This window comes from Ascaphus truei, chromosome 1, assembly GCF_040206685.1.
Source record: "Ascaphus truei isolate aAscTru1 chromosome 1, aAscTru1.hap1, whole genome shotgun sequence".
NCBI lineage: Eukaryota > Metazoa > Chordata > Amphibia > Anura > Ascaphidae > Ascaphus > Ascaphus truei.
This window is the reverse complement of record NC_134483.1, coordinates 49,084,624-49,104,052: the sequence shown is the minus strand read 5'-3', so window position 1 is coordinate 49,104,052 and position 19,429 is coordinate 49,084,624. Positions and strand designations below refer to the sequence as shown.

At 42.4% G+C, this 19,429-nt stretch overlaps 2 protein-coding genes across 2 annotated transcripts in view; one reads left to right on the top strand and one right to left on the bottom strand.

Annotated features, from left to right (window-relative positions):
• Positions 1-14,469, bottom strand: part of LOC142468366 (uncharacterized) — a 32,366-nt gene extending 17,897 nt beyond the window's left edge. The window contains exon 1 of the mRNA XM_075574880.1: positions 14,442-14,469. Within this exon, the coding sequence (XP_075430995.1) occupies positions 14,442-14,469 (28 nt within the window). The remainder of the gene's footprint in view (positions 1-14,441) is intronic.
• Positions 1-19,429, top strand: part of ADAMTS12 (ADAM metallopeptidase with thrombospondin type 1 motif 12) — a 609,209-nt gene that overhangs the window by 471,667 nt on the left and 118,113 nt on the right. The window contains exon 17 of the mRNA XM_075587768.1: positions 17,215-17,341. Coding sequence (XP_075443883.1) covers positions 17,215-17,341 — 127 coding nt within the window. The remainder of the gene's footprint in view (positions 1-17,214; positions 17,342-19,429) is intronic.

The following is a 19,429-nucleotide window of genomic DNA, read 5'->3' as shown; positions in this document are numbered from 1 at the left end:
GACAAAGATGTAAACAAAACAACAATGGACAAAGCTCACCCAATACACAACAAGTCTCTCAGTCAATATGCAAATGTTCAATCAGCCAGCTCTGTGCGTCTCTCTCTCTCTCACTCCCAACAACACAGAGAATGATTAGCACTACACGTTGCCTTTAAATATGGCGCGCAATCCAATACATGCTTGTTTCGCCTGATTCAGCAAGATTTGTGATTGGGCAACCTATCAGCACCCCGCCACGCACGCCGATACACCTGTGTGTGATCGGCTAATCATCGTGAGAGTGGGCGGATTTGTTTTCGGGTTGATTTTGAATGTATTCGGCACTTACTGCATACGGAGAGGAAAAATCGCCATTAACATGACTAATCGGTAAGCTTGCCGATTTCACTTAATCGACGCTTACTGCATGAGGCCCTAAGTGAGACTTTGCTGGTGACATTCAGAGGGGAGGACTGCATCGTTCAGCTCAACATACAGTATGCTAAATCGGCCGTGGAGCAAGCTGTCGCTTTGTGGAGTGCTACCTGTTCATTTGACCCAGGGTGGTCTGAATGCCTACAAAAACTTATCAAAATGTGGCGCTCAGTGTATATGGTTTAAATAAACATCAAATAAACCCACAGTGTAATATATAAAATAAGATAATTAGCAGTGATACTTATACAACCACGTGTGATATATGCCGCTGTGACCTGATGCAGGACTGCTCTTTCAATCCTCGTGGACAAGTGAAAGGTAGAAATCATCAAGAAGCGCAAATCATGTGGAATACAAAAGAAGACAACAAACTTATGGTGCAGTATTGTGTGAATTCGGTGAGTTAAATGGCACAGTTATATGTTCTGAATACTCACAAACGTGAGAGGTAAGTAGGCATGTAAAGGTTTCTTTAACCCGTGAAATGAAGCCAGGTATTCGGATAGGAACCGCACTTATGATCAGGTACACTTTCACGATCAGGTACACTGTAACCAGGGGCCCTTAGGAATAAATTGAACCGGACATAGTGCAGACTGTACATAGAAATAGAAATAGAAAGAAACCTTTACATGCCTACTTACCTCTCACGTTTGTGAGTATTCAGAACATATAACTGTGCCATTTAACTCACCGAATTCACACAATACTGCACCATAAGTTTGTTGTCTTCTTTTGTATTCCACATGATTTGCGCTTCTTGATGATTTCTACCTTTCATTGGTCTGAATGCCTACCACAAAGGCACTTATGTAAGTGTAATACTTACTTTTTTTTAATATTAAAAAGCAATATTATACTATTTTTGCTATTTCCTTTTGTATGTGGATTTCTCTTCCTTCCTATGGAATAACATCAGTGTTGATCCGGAGCATCTGTCCGGTTATTACTAAAGTTGGTTACTTTTAACAACCACAACACCTGGATATCACGTTTAACACGTGAGTGCAAACTTTATAGAAACTTCAACATTGACCACACTGTTGTGTTTGACAATATTGCACTATTTTGGTGTTTTTATTTATCTCTTCTATGTCCTGATGAAATTTGCGCACCTGCTATTCTTCATCGACTACTTGATAAGACACCTTCCAGCACGTCTTAGAAAATTGGACCCTCTATTCCCCATTTATTTGCATACTGTAGGTCAGGGGAGCGCAATCTTTTTTCCCTGCGCCCGCCTGCCGGCTGTTCCCCCCTCTCCGCACCCCCCCTCTTACCTCGGCTACGGCGTCATGATGTCACGTTGCCTTGGCAACTTGACGTCACATGATATTGCAGCGTCCTTTGACGCCGCATTGCCATGGTGATGCGTCTCCGGAGCCAAGGTAAGTGCAGTTTACAGAGGCCTTCGCCGCTTACCTGGCACTTAATTTAAGTGCCTTTGGCAAGCGAGCGGGGCCTCTGTAAACCCCGCGCCCCCGCAGACAATCTCGCACCCCCCCAGTTGGCGCAGAGCTGCTGTAGGTCGTATTTCAGCATAGAATAGCAAATCCTAGTAAATATGGCCCTAAGTGTACGAACTAGCATGTTAACATTTAAATACAAACGTTACTACAGAGGGATACTTGTAGTTATTTTCTATTTTCTCTATTTTACTGTTCCATCCTGTTGTGATAATCACTTTACTCATGCAGCATGCATCAAGGCAATTCACTTGATTTGATTATATTTGTGAATCGCTATGTACTCTACATTAATGGCGTTATACAAATAAAGACATACAATACAATCTGGTGTTTGCACTTTCTTTGCTGCAGGGCAGCCTGCGTTAGTTGGCATCCTCAATGTCCTTAGTATCTACACTGTACAATGCTTACATGTTTCATAAGGTTTTGCAGAAATATTAAATGTTAAATCAAGTCAGCATTAAAAACTCAGCAAAGCTGAAACGCAAATCAAAACTGCAGGCGACCAATTTTTTGCCAAATGTATTCTTATGAAGGACTTCTAATCTTTACTCCAGGGAATTGTTGAATATTCTTTCAACATAGATAACACATTTAAGCGTTTTTAAGAAGCCATTTTCATAAATGTTCTTCTTGCATAACAGCTATTAGTTTAATCAATGTTTGTGTTATGTCTTCTTTAATATGGATTTCTAAAAAAATATAGGCACTTTACAGAAGACTATAACTTCAAATAAATATATACAAAAGAGGGATAAGCAAACTTGCAATTACATAATTGTTTACCTATGATCTCCTGCATTAGTTTTATATTCTAATAATTATATAGTAGAACTCTGGTATTATTCTGGAAATGTAATATGCCTAAGTTGTTGTTATTTTTGTAACTTATTTTTTATTTGAATTTTTTGAAAAACATAGGGAAAGGGGTACAGAAATAGAGAAACTGGAGTTGGGGGGGAGGATAGTACCACAAATTTAACACCGGTATTAAAAAAAAACAAAAATACAATCATATAAAAATATAACGACGCCAGACAACCACAACTTCAATCGCGGGGGGGAAAGCGCGGGGCCCTGCAACCACCCACGCCCCTCGAGAAAGATCTCCCGCCCCCCCCCCCCCCCACTTTGCGCACCGCTGGGATAGATGGTGTCCGAGTGGGTGAGCTAAGTTTGGGTTATGGCTAGAAGGTTGAGAGAGTTGGAAATTAACAGGTCATGCTTTGCTGTGAGCTTGTTGCATACACATCGTTCATTCCATAGGGCAAAGGAAAAGGGTAGAGAGGGGAGAAGTGTAATGGGGACGAGGTTGGAGTGATCTGCAGTGTGTGGCGAAAAGGAGACTTTGGGGCACAGTGTGGGATGTGAGAGGATTGGTATGTGGATAGGGCCAGGATTGGGACACGTGGTGCCACAGTAAGAGTAGTTGTGACAGGGAAAGAGAGAGAAGGATAGGGTTTTTTTATTTAGTGTTTGGGGTGATGGGATGTGTTGTGAGAAGCAGAAGGAGTTGGTAACTACGGGGTGATGGAGATGACAGTAGAGAATGGGAAAATAAGCAAGAGGGCTTGTGGGTAAAAGTGTGGAAACTAGCACTAGAGGCAAAGTGCTAGCGAGAGCAGCGTAATGATAGTTCAGAGCTGAGAGATGGCTGGAGTCATTACTTAATTAGAGGCTGCAGTGTATCCAGTTGGCCTGTGCAGATCACAAACAGCGTGTGGTGTTTGCCCTTTCGCTGCTGCCTGAAACTTGCTGAATTAAGCTGCACTTATAGTGACGACGACGGCGACAGCGACGCAACGTAAAAACAAATGCATTCCCGCCAACGCGTGCGCTTATAGTGAGTGCGACACAGCGACGGCTTGGTCGCGATCGCTGGAAGTCGCGTCGCTGGCACTCTAAGTGTAGCCTTAGGCAGTGTCAGGGTGTGTTGAAAGGGGTTGCAGAGGGAATTAAATGATGGGGTAGTCATGGTAGTATATTAGTGAGTGGATGAGGAGCTGTTTTGGAGGAGACTGCAGTAAAGTGTGTGGGGGAGGGGGTAGGGGGGGTAAATGGTGCAGGCCTACTGTATAAATGTAGAACATGAGTGTAGTAGTGAGCTCACAAAAAGCTGTCCAGTAATATCCTCCTCACACAGAAAGTTGCTGGAAGATCCAAACAGACTGAACAGACTAATCCCCCTCTTGTCCAGAGCTGCAAAAAAGAAATGTTTGAGCCCAGGCAAATATATGAAGCAACCTCCCTCCTCCCCCCCTCCCCCTCCCCATCGCCACCAGGGGGCGATATTATAGGTATTTACACCATACATATATATATATATCCTACGACTTGGTGCCCCAGCCATTGCCAAACCAATTGCTTCCATAGTCAACTCTATCCTGTCTGCAGGCCATATCCCTAAGACCTGGAAAACTGCCAGAGTTGTCCCAATCTTCAAAAGTGGGGACAAAAACACTGTCTCAAACTACAGACCAATCTCACTTCTCCCAATTCTATCCAAAGTCATGGAAAAATGTGTCCACTCCCAATTAAACGACTACTACACCAAGACAAATTTCCCTAGCCAATTCCAATCTGGCTTTCGTCCCAAACACTCCACCGTAACTACCCTGCTAAAAGTTTGCAATGAAATCCAGTGTGGAATGGAACGGGGACAACTCACTGGTGCAGTATTCCTAGATTTTGCAAAGGCTTTTGATACAGTTGATCATGCTATCCTGCTTAACAAACTCCAGAGCTCTGGAATAGGGAAGCATGCTTTAAACTGGTTTCAGTCCTACCTATCAGGAAGATCCCAACATGTGTCCATCTCCGGCTCTAACTCCAACCCCCTGGATATCACCTGTGGTGTCCCGCAAGGCTCTGTTCTGGGTCCCCTACTCTTCTCAGTGTTCATTAATGATCTTCCCACAGCTTGTAAGGAAGCCTCAATACACATGTATGCAGATGACACAATCCTATATGCACACAGCCATAGCCTCTCTGACCTTCAACACATTCTTCAGTCTGACTTTTTGAGACTCGAAAACTGGATTTCCCAAAACAAACTGTTTTTAAACACTGACAAGACTGTAACAATGGTATTTGGGACCAAGACTAAATTCTTAAAGCTTCCAGCGACTGAGCTCCATATTAGAACCAACACTAACACCACCCTAACACCTGTCACTAGTTTTAATTACCTGGGCTTATGGTTTGACTCCCACTTAACATTCGGAATGCACATTGATACCCTGACAACCAAGACCTATGCCAAACTAGGGGTACTTTACAGGAACAAATCCTCCCTAAGTCTCCTGGTCAGAAAGCGTATCGCACAGCAGATGCTAATGCCTATTATTGACTATGGAGACATAGTATATGGCACGGCACCTCAAACCCACCTTAGCAAACTTGACACCCTCTACAATTCAATTTGTCGTTTTGTTCTCCAATGCAACTACAATACACATCACTGCGAAATGCTCAAAGAACTAGATTGGTAATCACTAGAGTCTAGGCGCAAAGTTCACCTTTCTTGTCTTGCCTTTAAATTCTTTATGGGCAAGCTACCCACCTACCTGAACAAGCTCCTCACCTCTACCACATGCAGCACCTATCACCTGAGATCTGACTCCAAAAGACTGTTCATGGTCCCAAGGCTCAACAAAGTATCCGGCCGTTCCTCCTTCTCTTACCGTGCACCCCAAAACTGGAACAACCTACCAGAGACTCTCACATCCACCACCAGTTTAAGTTCTTTCAAAACTAAGGCTGTCTCACATTTTAATCTGGTCTGTAACTATTACACACGCCCATAACATATATTTTCTTTAACTGTGCATGCAATGTCTTGTATATAATGTATACCCTGTTCATTTATGTAACTGTATTTGTAGCCATGTATTATTTGTCTTAACTCTGTGCCCAGGACATACTTGAAAACGAGAGGTAACTCTCAATGTATTACTTCCTGGTAAAATATTTTATAAATAAATAAATAATATACACATTCCCCATTGATTGCTATCCCAAAGGGAGAAGCGCAGGGATCCTGTTTCTGAGGTTCATAAGGAGGCAATGGACCTGGAGGGGGATTATAAAGTGGTAATGGACCTGGGGGGGGGGATTATGAAGAGGTAATAGACCTGGGGAGAGAGGGAGGATTATAAGGAGGTAAATGATTTGGGGGGTTATATAGAGGTAATTCACTGAAGATGGAGGATTATAAAAAGGTATTGAACCATGGGGGGGGGGGTATTATAAGGGGCTTATGGACCTGGGTTAGGGGATTATAATGAGGTAATGGACCTTGGGTGGGGCGGGGATACTATAAAGATGTAGTGGACCTGTGGGGGGACCATATGGACGTAATGGACCTGGGGGGGGTTATAAATAGGTAATGGACCTGGGGGGAAGGGGATTAGAAGGATATAATGGATTTGGGAGGGGATTATATGGATGTAATGGACCCGGGGGTGGGGGGGGATATAAAATGGTAATTGACTGGGAGGAGCTATAAGGCGGTAATGGGCCAGGGGGAGGGGGAAATCAGGAGGTTCTAGTTGGAGGGTGTAAGGGATTCTTTGAGGGAGGTATAAGGAGGTCCTGGGGGGAGGAAAGGGGATACTGAGCCTGGGGAGGGGTATAATAGGGTATTGGGCCTGGGGAGGGGGTTATAAGGGGGTACTGGGCATGTAGGGGTACTGACTTGGGGAGGGGGTATAAAGGGGTACTGGGCCTGGGAGAGCAGATGTAGAAGGTGCTTGGCTTATGGATGGGGGTATAAGGGGTTACTGGTCCTGGGGAGGGGATACTGGGCCTGGGAAGGGGGTACTGTGCCTTGGGAGGGGGTAAAAGGGTACTTGGCCTGGGGAGGGGGTAAAAGGGTACTGAGCCTGTGGAAGGGGTACTGGGCCTGGGGAGGGGGTAATTGTCTGATTTGTCTTGCGTCTTGTCAACTCCCAAAACACAAGTTGCATATACTGTACATTTGAATTTACATTGTGTTTACTTCTGTTTTACAAGATCCCACAGGCACATTTTTATTCACACAAATATGGATTTACCCTTGATTAACATTGGCCATCACTATATGGGTAGTTGTTTTGTTAACGGAGTTGGGGTGGGGATTGGGGGATTGGGGGATTGGGGGAATGGATTATGTGGAGGGAGGTTATGCCACCCGGGATGGGTAAGGGGAGAGTTAACCCCTTGTATTCCATAATGGGTTACCGCTATAACATAAAATAGAAAGTAGGATAGTTATGGTGTGTTTATTAACCCCTTGGTTACCTTAGTGGCCATGAAGGCATGCATTATACATGGCTTCATGGCCATTATGTCTTCCAGTGGATTCATTAAAAAAACCATTATTGGGAAGGAAAAGGCCTGGTATACTGTATATTGCATTGCAATATATACCTGGCATCTTCCTTATCCTATGGCTAACGCTGCGTTAGCTGGATAACACAACATAAGCCATTTGCAAATGACCGGACTAATGGACATTGATTTTGCATGAAATTTGTTTTGAGGATACCTGTTAAACTTAGGAAAAGGACTTAATTGGATCTACTCCTGATATTGCTAAAGTCACATGACCTAGTATGCCTTTAGCACCAACATCATATAAAGTGATACTTCATATTGAAAAAAAAACGCTTTATGGGTGATATGGATTTTCCACAAAACTGACACACAAATCATTGTTTGAAAATTCTACAGCAAGAATCTTACAAATCCCCTTGGCCACTCACAGGGAATCTGCCGTGGCAGAGAAGTGGTTTAAATACAGGAAAATATTGTGGGGCGCAAAACATATTGTAGTTTCCCAGCCTAACATAGAAATATATATTCAACTGTCATATAATCACCAATGTAATTTCTGAAGCATTCATTATTAGAGATAGGCAGAAAAAATGTGCGGAAACACGGATCAGCTGGTTCCATTGGTCCGCGGATATCTGCAAATCAGTCTCAAAAAGGGTGATTCATTTTCCTGATTTATTTTAATCAATGGCAATCCACATGGCGGATTCTGCAATTTTTTTAATTCTTTTTTTTTTTTTTTTTTTTTTAAATCTGCCAACGGATTGCTGAATCCTCAGATTGGATTCTTTAAAAAAAAATGTATGGATTGTATACAATTCCAGTTTTGGATTAATCCGCACGGATTGAAACTGGAACAATCCGTTGTCGGATTTTACACCGCGGAATGGATTTTTAATGCAAAGCTCGGTAAATTCCGTGAAACGGATTATGACAGTTTCCCCCATCTCTATTCATTATGATATAAAACACTGTTTGTATTTTTTTTAATATCACAAATATATTTAATAATACATGTTATTATTAACATTAATTCTGTCTTCTCCACAATCAGTTTTTTTTTTTTCATTTATACTGTATGAACAAATGTCAAATAACATTGCAGATTTAGCATAGATTAAACAGGGTCGAGCAAACTTTTTATGCCGAGCCCCCCTTTTCATCCATGAAATTTCTTGTGCCCCACCTGCCTGATGTAATCAAAATCACATGACGTCAGCGCACGTGAGCTGGTTCAGCCAATGAGGGCGAACCAGCTTTGTGACGCCCCTGTCACGCGTCTACAAAAAAAGTATTTATAACAAATTACATCACTTAAAAATAAATATTATTATATTTGTCTAATAGCGTCCCCATTTATGCTGTATTATTAATCTCTCTCTTCCCGCCACATCAGGACCTCTCTCCCCTCTTCCACAGTCTCACACTCCTCTCCCAGTCTCCCCCTCTCCCAGTATTTCTCATACCCCCTCCAGTGTCTCTCTATCCCTCCCCTCAGTGTCTATCCCTCCCCTCCCCCCACTCTCTCTTTCCCTCCCCCCCACTCTCTCTTTTCCTCCCCACAGTGTGTGTGTCTCTCTCTCTCTCTCTCCCTCCCCCAGCGCGTCTCTCTCACTCCGCCCCATTGTCTCCCTCCTCTAGTGTCTCTCTCACTCTCTCCCTCCCCCCAGTGTCTCTCTCACACTCTCCTTCCAGCCATTGTCTCTTCCTCCCCCCAGTGTCTCTCTCACACTCTCCCTCCAGCCATTGTGTCTCCCTCCCGCCAGTCTCTCTCTCTCGCTCCCGCCAGTGTCTCTCTCAACCCCATATCTTTTTCACCCCCCCTCCCCATGTCACACTGTCACACTCTCACCCCCCCTCCCCATGTCACACTGTCACACTCTCACCCCCCCGTCCCCCATGTCACATTCACCCCTCCACACTCACCCGCCCTCCCCTTGTTACACTCATCCTCCCTCCCCATGTCACACTCTCACCCCCCCCCCACAATCTCACCCCCACCACACTCTCCCCCCACCACACTATCACCCCCCAACACACTATCACCCCCCACCACACTCTCACCCCTCCTCCCCATGTCACACTCTCACACCCCCCCCCATGTCACACTTACACTCTTACCACCCCTCCCCTCGTCACACTCTCACCCCCTCACTCACCCCCCCACCACACTCTCCCCACCACCACACTCTCACCCCCAATCACACTCTCACCCCTCCTCCCTATGTCACACTGTCACACTCTCACCCCCCCCATGTCACACTGTTACACTCTCACCACCCCTCCCCATGTCACACTCTCACCCCCCCTCCCCATGTCACATTCACACTCACCCCCTCCCCATGTCCCACTCACCCCCCCTCCCCATGTCACACTGACACTCTCACACTCTCAGCATGCTGCATGCAACAAGGAAGAACTGCAGGAGCTGTGTAGCACAGTGCCACTTAATGGCCGAAAGAGAAATTGCAGCTACCGACTGCTTTTCTCTTCTCCTGGCAAAATCGCCACCCGCTTCCTGCACCCCACTTAAACAATCTTGCACCCCCCAGTTTGCGCACCGCTGTAAAATATATGTATAATAGCAATAGCCTAAAATGTCTATATGATAAGTATATTGCACTTGAAATTGGTCTTCAAATAGCCCACTCTACCCAAGTTCCAACAGTATATGAAGCAGGTAGTACATACTTTATTAAGACAAATACACTAGTTAAGTAATTCAATGACTTTACCATCATTGTGAATTTGATGAAAGGTTCGACCAAGCATTTTACAATATGGTTAAATGGTAAAGAACCTGAGCTAGGATGTACACTGCAGATTGTTCTTCTGTTAAATGTGATTTCATGCTTAACGTTCGGTGCTTGAGCTGTCATGTTTTTGGCATACTCGCATTGCTCTGATTAGACCAGCAGTTTACCAACTGTCCCAATTGAAGTTAATTGCTTGTTATTTCAAGCCTAGAGAGGGAGTCACATTCATGCTAATTCAAGAAGTAAATAGGCAGTGTTCTGTGTTCAGAAACACAAATTTGCATGCCCTCTGATGCCACAGGATCAGTCATCTTCTTTTTCAATGACAAATATAAAGACCAACTGTTTAAAAAATGTAAATGACATTGAATTCGTCTTTGTCACTGCGTGTTCTGAGTTTTATTTTATTTTAATATAGCACGTGCACCTTCATTTGGTGTTTTGAATAAAACGTCCATTTCCAGGCATTAGTTTAATGTACGATTATTAACTTCCTATCAAACATCATCACTCTAGTTCACTTTCCTTCTCCGACACATTGTGATATGTTTCCAATGCCGTCTAATTTAAACTAACTACTTCTGTGATAGATGGATTGAAAAGTCTTTTCCGTCATTTATAAGTTGTAGCAGTAACTATAGCTGCCAATATATTTGTGACATGCTACTAATGTCTCTTCTACATTAGTATCCCTCTTTATCATTCCAATGTGGTTGTTATTGAGATATACTATTAGGATATGTACACTGTTCATTGCAGAGTTTTAAAGGCTTTTGGCTTGATACATGGATCTTGGGGGGGAGATTCTGCTCCTTGCCCCACACCCAGAGATGGAATGATTTGAGCAGTATAGGGCTGCAGTTATGGCAGGTACTCCTGATGTTTGTTATTCATACACACCTTGATTTGATGCCCAACAAATGATGTTCGGGAACAAGTTTATGTTTCTCCTATTTAATGTGTACCAGATGTTGGGTAATGGTTATTATAAGTATATTCTCATATTGACATGCTTTGTAAAGCTTTACTTGTTTAGGCATTTTATTAAGGATATATCACAAACATTGAATGATACAATTGCGTAACTGACATTTTGCTGGAGGCTGTTGCATGTGCAGTTATTACGTTTGATTTTTTTAGTCAATGAATCATAATCGGGTTTACTAGGGTTAAAGTAATATAATGAGCAGTTATTGAGATGATTATCATAAAAAAAGCATATTGCTCACTTTCATTCTTCTATAAACTCTGCTTGTCTAGAATAGCCTGATTTACAAGTGAGTCAAGAATAATTGTTTTGTGAATGACACCAGGTTACAATTTCCAATGAGTCCGGGTACTTCTTTATAATACACACCCGTAGCAACAAGAAGGAATGCAAAAAGATTATTTCTTGTAAACCAGCTCTTTTACATACATGTAGTGCTCATAAAAAAACATTCTTACTAAACAACTTTAGTGTTACAGATGTAGCCACCAGTATTAGAACACTTACCTGGGAACTTCAGAGAGATTCTGGGGCAGTCTCACAATACTGTAAATGCCTCAACATTGCTTCAACATTTCTGTGAGATTCTTAATGGCCCATCGGATTAACACAGCGGGGGGTCCCTGCAGTCCCATTCAAACTGAAAAGGGACTGCAGGGACCCCTGCTGTGTTAATCCAATGGGCCATTAAGAATCTCACAGACATGTTGAGGCATGTTGAGGCATTTACTGTGAGACTGCCCCAGAATTCTCCCAGGCACAAGTTCTAATACTGGTGGCTACATCTGTACCTTGATTTTTTTAGCTTTTATCATGCTGAATTAAAAGTATCATTCACATTAGCAACAATACTTGTAACACAATGTATTATATTGTCTGCATTACTCTCCAATGTATTTATTTAATTTTACCAGTTATTAATGCTATATATATGTGTTGTAGCGCTGTTTTGTTTTTATGTTATATATATGTAACGGGTTTCCCCCCCCCCCCCCCAATCTCACATTGGCCCGGGTAGTCTAACAACCAACCCCCATTACGTGTTCGTGTTTGGTGGTGCACCTGTAGGCAACAGGACTCCTGAGTCTCCCGCTTGATGGTATTAGGGGATGTCATCAGGACAGGTAGCTGAGGTAGTGGGTGCGAGTTCAACGTACATCATGTGCAGCGCCTCCACCTCATCAGGATCTGTGCTTCCGCAGGGAGATGGTCCTGGTGAGGAACTCCTTCTTGTTGGTGACTGCCACTGCTGAGTAATCTCACACTCACACAGTGGGGGCTCTAGCCGCACATCTCTTGGTGCTGTCCCTTTGCCAGGTACGCCCTCCCGTATTGAAGTGGGATTCCCTCGTCTCCTAGGGAGATCCTCTCTGTGCCAGGTCCCTGGACACAGAGTGGCTTAGACAGGCTGATTGGTCAACCTGGACCGCTAGTTACTGCACTAGGGTCACAAAGTGTTCCTACAATCCCTTATGCAGGAAAATACAACTTCCCAACAACTTCCCACAGCTGCTGGAACCAACCTCTAACTAACTGTGTTGTGCCTTATATACTTCAGGAGGCAGGCGCATCTCTGATGTCACTATCCAGGGACTCAGAGCATACAGCCACTCCCCTCCATACATAGGGCACCTCACCCTGGTGTGAGGGAAAACCTCCATAACTACTGCTGGCATACCTGTACTTACCAGGACTTACTGCCAACAGAGAGGAAAGTAATATACCATTATTATGCATGGCTATATATATATATATATAAGTTTTTTTTTATATATATATACATGTTCAACCTATGCTAAATTTAGACAACAGATACTTTATCCTATATCTATACTTACTTATTGATACAGAGGAAGGCAAAAAAAAAAAAAAAAGAAAGTATATATTTTTTGTTTTTTGATTGCCTTCCTCTGGATCAATAAGTATAGATATAGGTTAAATTATCTGTTGTCTAAATTTAGTATAGGTTGAACTTGATTGACGTACGTCTTTTTTCAACCTTATCTACTATATATATATATAGTTACATAGTAGATAAGGTTGAAAAAAGACGTACGTCAATCAAGTTCAACCTATACTAAATTTATACAACAGATAATTTAACCTATATCTATACTTATTGATCCAGAGGAAGGCAAACAAAAAATATATACTTTCTTTTTTTTTTTGTTTGCCTTCCTCTGTATCAATAAGTAAGTATAGATATAGGATAAAGTATCTGTTGTCTAAATGTAGCATAGGTTGAACATATATATATATATATATAAAAAAACAAACTTATATATATATATATATATATATATAACAGAAAAACAAAACAGCGCTACAACACAGAGAAAAATATGCCCCAACAATATACTTAAATATAATACAATACCAGGACGAAAAATTTGTCCAATTGGAAAAACCAAAATGTCCAATATAAATAGTCCAATCTTGACCATATGATGAAGCCACAAAAAAAGCCAAATCCAGTGATGGGGGGCAGCTGTATCCAAAGGAGAATCACTCCCTAAAGATAACTACATGACAAAAGAAAAAAAAAAGCGCACCCCCTAGTGCATTATCTTCAATATAGCAGAAGATATAAAAACGCACATGCAACAAGGCCTGATAGTCCTTGATGGGATCTCGGGGAAGAGTCTTATAGGACACAGGTTCAGATACAAGCCGTGTAGCCGCAGCAAGGTAGGTAGCCTTGTCCTGTAGGACCATGCCTCCATCCTTGTCAGCCTACCTGATAATAAGCTGACTATACTCTTTAAGTTCCTGTAGGGCCTTAAATTCGCCCTTTGATAGATACGTATATTGATTCAATTTAATGCATATTTTCTGTAGATCACTAAGAACAAGCGTATAAAAAGTGTCTATAAAATTCCCTTTAGATTGATATGGGAAAAACAGGATCGGGCCTTAAAAGGTGTTCTAATAATTGAACAGGTATCCTCCATGAAAGAACTCGGAAGGGGCTGAGAGTCAGGAACATCAATTTCATGAATTGACAGCTCACCACAGTCCACATTATGATCCAAATTCGGTTCATCCGAAACCCCACTAGTACAAGAGTATATTGGTATCAAATTGTCCCTTTTCTTTAATAGAAAATGTCTCTTTAGTGTGAGCTTTCGGATGAACTTGTTCAGATCAACAAATACCTCAAATGGGTCAGATCTAATACTGGGACAAAAAGGAAGTCCCTTCTCTAATAGAAGGACCAGGTCCGCCGTCCACACGTGCAATGATAAATTAAAAATTCCCCTAGGTTCAGGGGGAATACATAATCTCTGTTCTATCGCCAACCTCCGCACTGTCATTTCCTGGACCTTTTGGCCTGCTCTATTACCTCTTGCATGGGTCCTCCTACATTTGTCTTTAGAAACTGTGGGGCATGCTGGAGGGATTTAGATGGTGAACTCTTCACCCTCGACTGTGGCAGTTGTTTGTTGTGAACAGACTAAGTCTGTAGACCCATCCCTAAAAAATGACCCATACCCTTAGCACTAGTATTATTGGAGGCCATCTTGGACCTAGTAATACAACCATCTGTCCTCACTCCATCCGGGCCTGCAGTGCCTCCTGATGTAGATGAGGAACCGGAAAGAGGTAGAGGGAGGAGAGGAGATCAGTAGTGACACCTCTGTGAAAGCAGAAAAAGACTTGAGGAAGGCTGGAAGAGAGTTAGAAAGAGGTGTAAAATGTGAGGCGGATACATAGGAGATGTTTTGATGTATGGAATCCACCTTCGCTTTGAAGTAGTCAGCATAGTCCTACAGTGAAATGGAGGAAGAAAAACAGGTAACAGACGGTTAGAGGAGTAGAAGTTGTGTGTAGGAGGCAATGAGACAGGTACCAGGATTTGGAGAGATATCCCCAGAAGCAAGAAGGAGACACATGAAAAGAAAGAGAATGTGTGTGGAAGAGTTGTAGGGGTGTGTTTTAGTGCAGGGGGTATAGCTGTGTAGTGTTAGAGGGAGGAGTTCATGTGAACTGAGAAGTGGAGAAGGAAGGAAAGATGAAGATATATGAAAGGAGTTAGAGGTATAATGTGGCTGGTAGAAAGAAAAGTGTAGTGTAACAGTGTTTCCCCCACTCTATGGGAGATTCCTCGTTTACCAGGTGTATGGTGCATGCTACCTGTTGGCTCACAGAATGCTGAGTGGTCTGCCGATTGTTGTGGAGACTTCTGAACAGGCTTCTGGGGTACATACCCAACATTTATCTCTGGTGATACAGCGCCTCCATCTGCTGCAGTCTCCAGATGTATGGAGGCAATCTCCTACAGAAGAAACATACTCCACTTCCCCCAGAAAGATTGCACACCAGACAGGAGTTACAATTAACTGGAACCGGTTTATTCCTCTGCACGCACAGTATAACAATTTGTCTCTGTCCAGTACAGTTCAATACAGACCTCCAACCTCCGGAAGGTCCCTGGACCTCCACTCCGGGCCAAGGGCACCCGCAGGAGTCCTTACTCTTCCCTGACCCTCTAGCAGGACCAGGGGAATGGTAAACACTCACTCTCTCCCAAGGGGAAGAGATACAGGAGATGCCAATATGAAGGCAACCCTGTGTGTTACCAGTCTCTCTCAATGGTAGATACAACTGCTAAATATAGGAAGTGCAACTCCCTAAGTACAGAGGGGGAAGTTACCAGGTCTGAGCCCAGGGTTGGACAGAACACAGGCCTAGTCCCACCTCCTCCCCTGTCACTCGAGGGAGCTGCTTCTGTGGGGAACCTCATGATTGGTCCTGTAACTGCCTGCACTGTTACCAGGGCTTGCATGACAGGGAGGGCAGACTGTTAGCCAAAACCAGGCATGGCTACACTAGTTTGAAAAGAAGTGAGGTCAGAGCAAATATAGATAGTAGAGGATGCATTTGTTTGAGAAGGTACCCGGGCGCTATCTCTGTTTGTTATATCTAATGTGCAAAAGTATGAAAAGAGTAGTGTAATACTGCCTGTAAATGGTTTTCGAGTGGTATCCTCTTGTGACTCGGAACCCCAGCAGGATCTATCCAGGACCCTTATAGGTAATGAATACAAAAAGGATGGGGGAGCACAATAGTTGGAAACAGGCAGTGTTATAGAACTGATAATTGCTCTTTTTAAGGTGAAGCAGTTATAACCTGAGCGGGTGTGGTGGCTCAGGTGTCTAATGTCTAATTAGGAGGATAGGCACACATGGGTGTATGTGTGTTGGTGTGAAGGTGAAAATAAAATAAAATAAAGGTATATAAGACTTACACGGCCTTGTGTAAGCCCAGTCGCATCGGAGTTTCTTTAGGAGTCCCGTGTACTTCTGATGAGGCTTTTCTTCTTGCGATGCGGGTTCTTCTTCTTGAAGTATGGGCCACTTGCTTCGTTGGTTCACAGTGCCGCTTCAGGGGGATTTCCTCTTGTATAAACAGAAAGGAGGATAGGGTTAACACATATAATTGTATACACGTCAATGAGGGGGGGGGATGGTGTGTTTATATACCACCAAGAATTGTATTCTATATAGTATAATCTGGCACTCACACGGACTAGTGTGAGTGTGATCCTATCTTGGTATCTTGTTCAATTAAAGGTGTTGCCCAATCAATATCAGGTGATGAAAGGGTAAGGGTAAGGTATAAGGGTATTAGTAGTAAATATATCACAATACTCACACGGGCCAGTGTGAGTACACACTCCTAGCGGTATCTTGCTCTTCTGTTCCAGTTGTCACTGATGATGAAGATGGGGTTAACAGATAAAAGACACTAATGTCTGGGGGGTAAAAACACTAACTTTCAATGATTAATTATTTTGAAATCAATTGCAGTAACATTGTACAGTAGTTACAAGGTGCAGTGAAAATACTCGCGGTTTGTGGAGTGTACATCGTCCTCTTGTATTGTAAGGGGGCAGAGGCACTCTGTGGCATGAAGACCAAGGAGGACGGCTGGACACAAATATATTGTTTTGTATTTGCAGATATGGGTAGAATGTTGTGTTTATAGTTTTGCTAATCTACGGATGTAATTATCAAAAAAGTAAGTATGAAAGACTACCTTACTCAACATTAAAAAGTCTATAAGGAAAATATTAATTCTTCCCTATACATGGAACTATGTAAACAGTTTTGCAAGAGGGTTCTGTATGTTTCCCCCAAAAATGTCAGGTCCATTTTTATAATATTTTAAATAAGGGTCGGCTTAGGTTGTTACCAAATATACATGTTGACACAGGACAAACTATTATGAATAAATAACAAATTGCATGATATCTGTCTCACAGGTGTTCAGCGCCAGATTGTCCGATGTGTGAGCAAGGGGAGAGGAGTAGTTAAAAATACTTTCTGTGATCCAGACATGCAGCCATTGCCAAAGCAGAAGAAGTGCAACAAACAGGACTGTCTGCCCAGGTAATCTATCAATAGAAAAGTAAAAGGTCAATACAGTATATACAGCTGTGGAGTAGTGAGAGTCTCACATAGTTATTACTAACTGTAGGGATGCACCTCTCTCTATTTCCATAGTATATGTCCTAACAGCAATCTTCAAATATGTGTGTATGCATATTTGTGGCATTCTGTACAGTAAATGTTTCCTATATACACGTACAAGCAAGCAAAGATCTGTGGCATTGGGGACACTGTCTGCGGCGATGGAGCTGCTTTGAATTATTTTACATTTAATGTCCTTCATTACCTCCCTGATTTAGTGCTCCATACAGGTATATTCAAGTTACAGGGCACATGTTAATTATAGGTTTCTTTTATTCTCTGTTTATGTGATTTTCTTTTTTTCCTATGTGAGCCTGAAAAACCAATAGGATTCAGTATCAGTATCAGGACTAAACTTGCATAAAATACTAGGCGGATACAACAGTCACCAAGATAATATCTAGGTTGGCAAACAAGACACATGAGTTGACAGTACTTACTCAAACTGGACTCCATCTGGTCTGGGCTCACAAAGGCAGAGGAAAAAGTATAAGGCTGACAAGAAGTAATAATTAGATAGTGATGGGTCAACTGGCACCCAGATCATACCATTCTTTTTCATTATTAAACATAATAACTTCAAATCATGACGTCATTTTTCATCATTTACAATTTAACATACGGTAGGTTGAAGGCGTATTTTCTTCTATCGTTCGTAATCTAATCGACGACTAATGTTACTACTAAAATATCTTGGTAATACAGTAACTTGTAGAAATTATTAAATATGTCTATGATTGGATGCCATTAAATGCAATGTAATTTGAAAAAACGGTCATTAACACAGTCTTGAACAAGAGAAACATAATTATTAATCTAATGGATTTTCTAAGTAATAAATTGTAATTATTAATCATATGCCTATGATTGATGAATGAAAGTACATGTAATTTGTCATATTGTATGGAATCCATTTGAAAAAAAGGCCATGAGGACAGCATTGATCTAGAAAAACATGATTATCTAAGGTAACAACTGTAACTAATATTTATTATCAAATATGTCTTTGAACTATGATTGATGTTGCAATTAAATGCAATTAGACATGTTGCATGATATTAATTTGAAAAGAAGACTCAGGAACAGCAACACAGTAAAAATAGCGGTGCTTAATCCATGTCAGAGGAAGAGGCCATGTAGGAAGTAGCAGAAACAAATAGAATGAGAACTTATTTGTTGGAGATGAGAATAATAGTAAGGCATTATTTAACATCACACACCATCATTCAAAAACAATGATGATGCACCACAGCACAGCCCCAAACATAAAAAATGGCCAAGATGCAACCAGTGTCAGTAGCTAGCACACATCTGTGTCATGATGACTGTCAAATAATTCCGCGTTCTGTATAGTGACAGACCCTGACAGTAAAGAACAATGTCCAGGAGTGAGCGTAAGATAAAGTAGGACAAAGATATTGAATTGGTTCAAGCCAATTGCTTTCAAAGTGGAAATGCAGAAGACGAAATATCTTCCTCACCACTTACTTGAGGAGGCAAAATTACAGGAACAGGATCAGCACGGAATAATGGCTGACCATCACCACTCCAAATAGTGGAATTGCCAGGGGTGGTTGAGCCTCACCATTCATGTCCGGAACTCTTCAAGTATGTCACCACTACTAAAAATTTGCCCACAGTACACACATTGCACCCAGGAACAATGCCACATGAAGGGATACAATAGGCGTTCTGTAACACCAAACCCTGTCCCACTCTGTCGCTCTCACTCCCTTGCCCTGTGGTATCTGTGGTAGTGATGGCGATTGTGGGGTAAAGGAGAAGGTTCCATAGGCATGGAGATGTGTGGTAAAGTAACAGCATCACTTCTCACAGCAGGGGCAAACCATGCTGCCCACCTTCGTCTGGTGTGCCATCAAGGAGGAGTACATGACCGCCTCTTGCCGTGGGTGGTGTCTCTTTCACGGTGACCTGGAGGAGGATGATTCTTGTTTGATGCACGTGAGGATGAACCAGTTTGCTGGAGGTGCCTCTGACAGAGTTCAG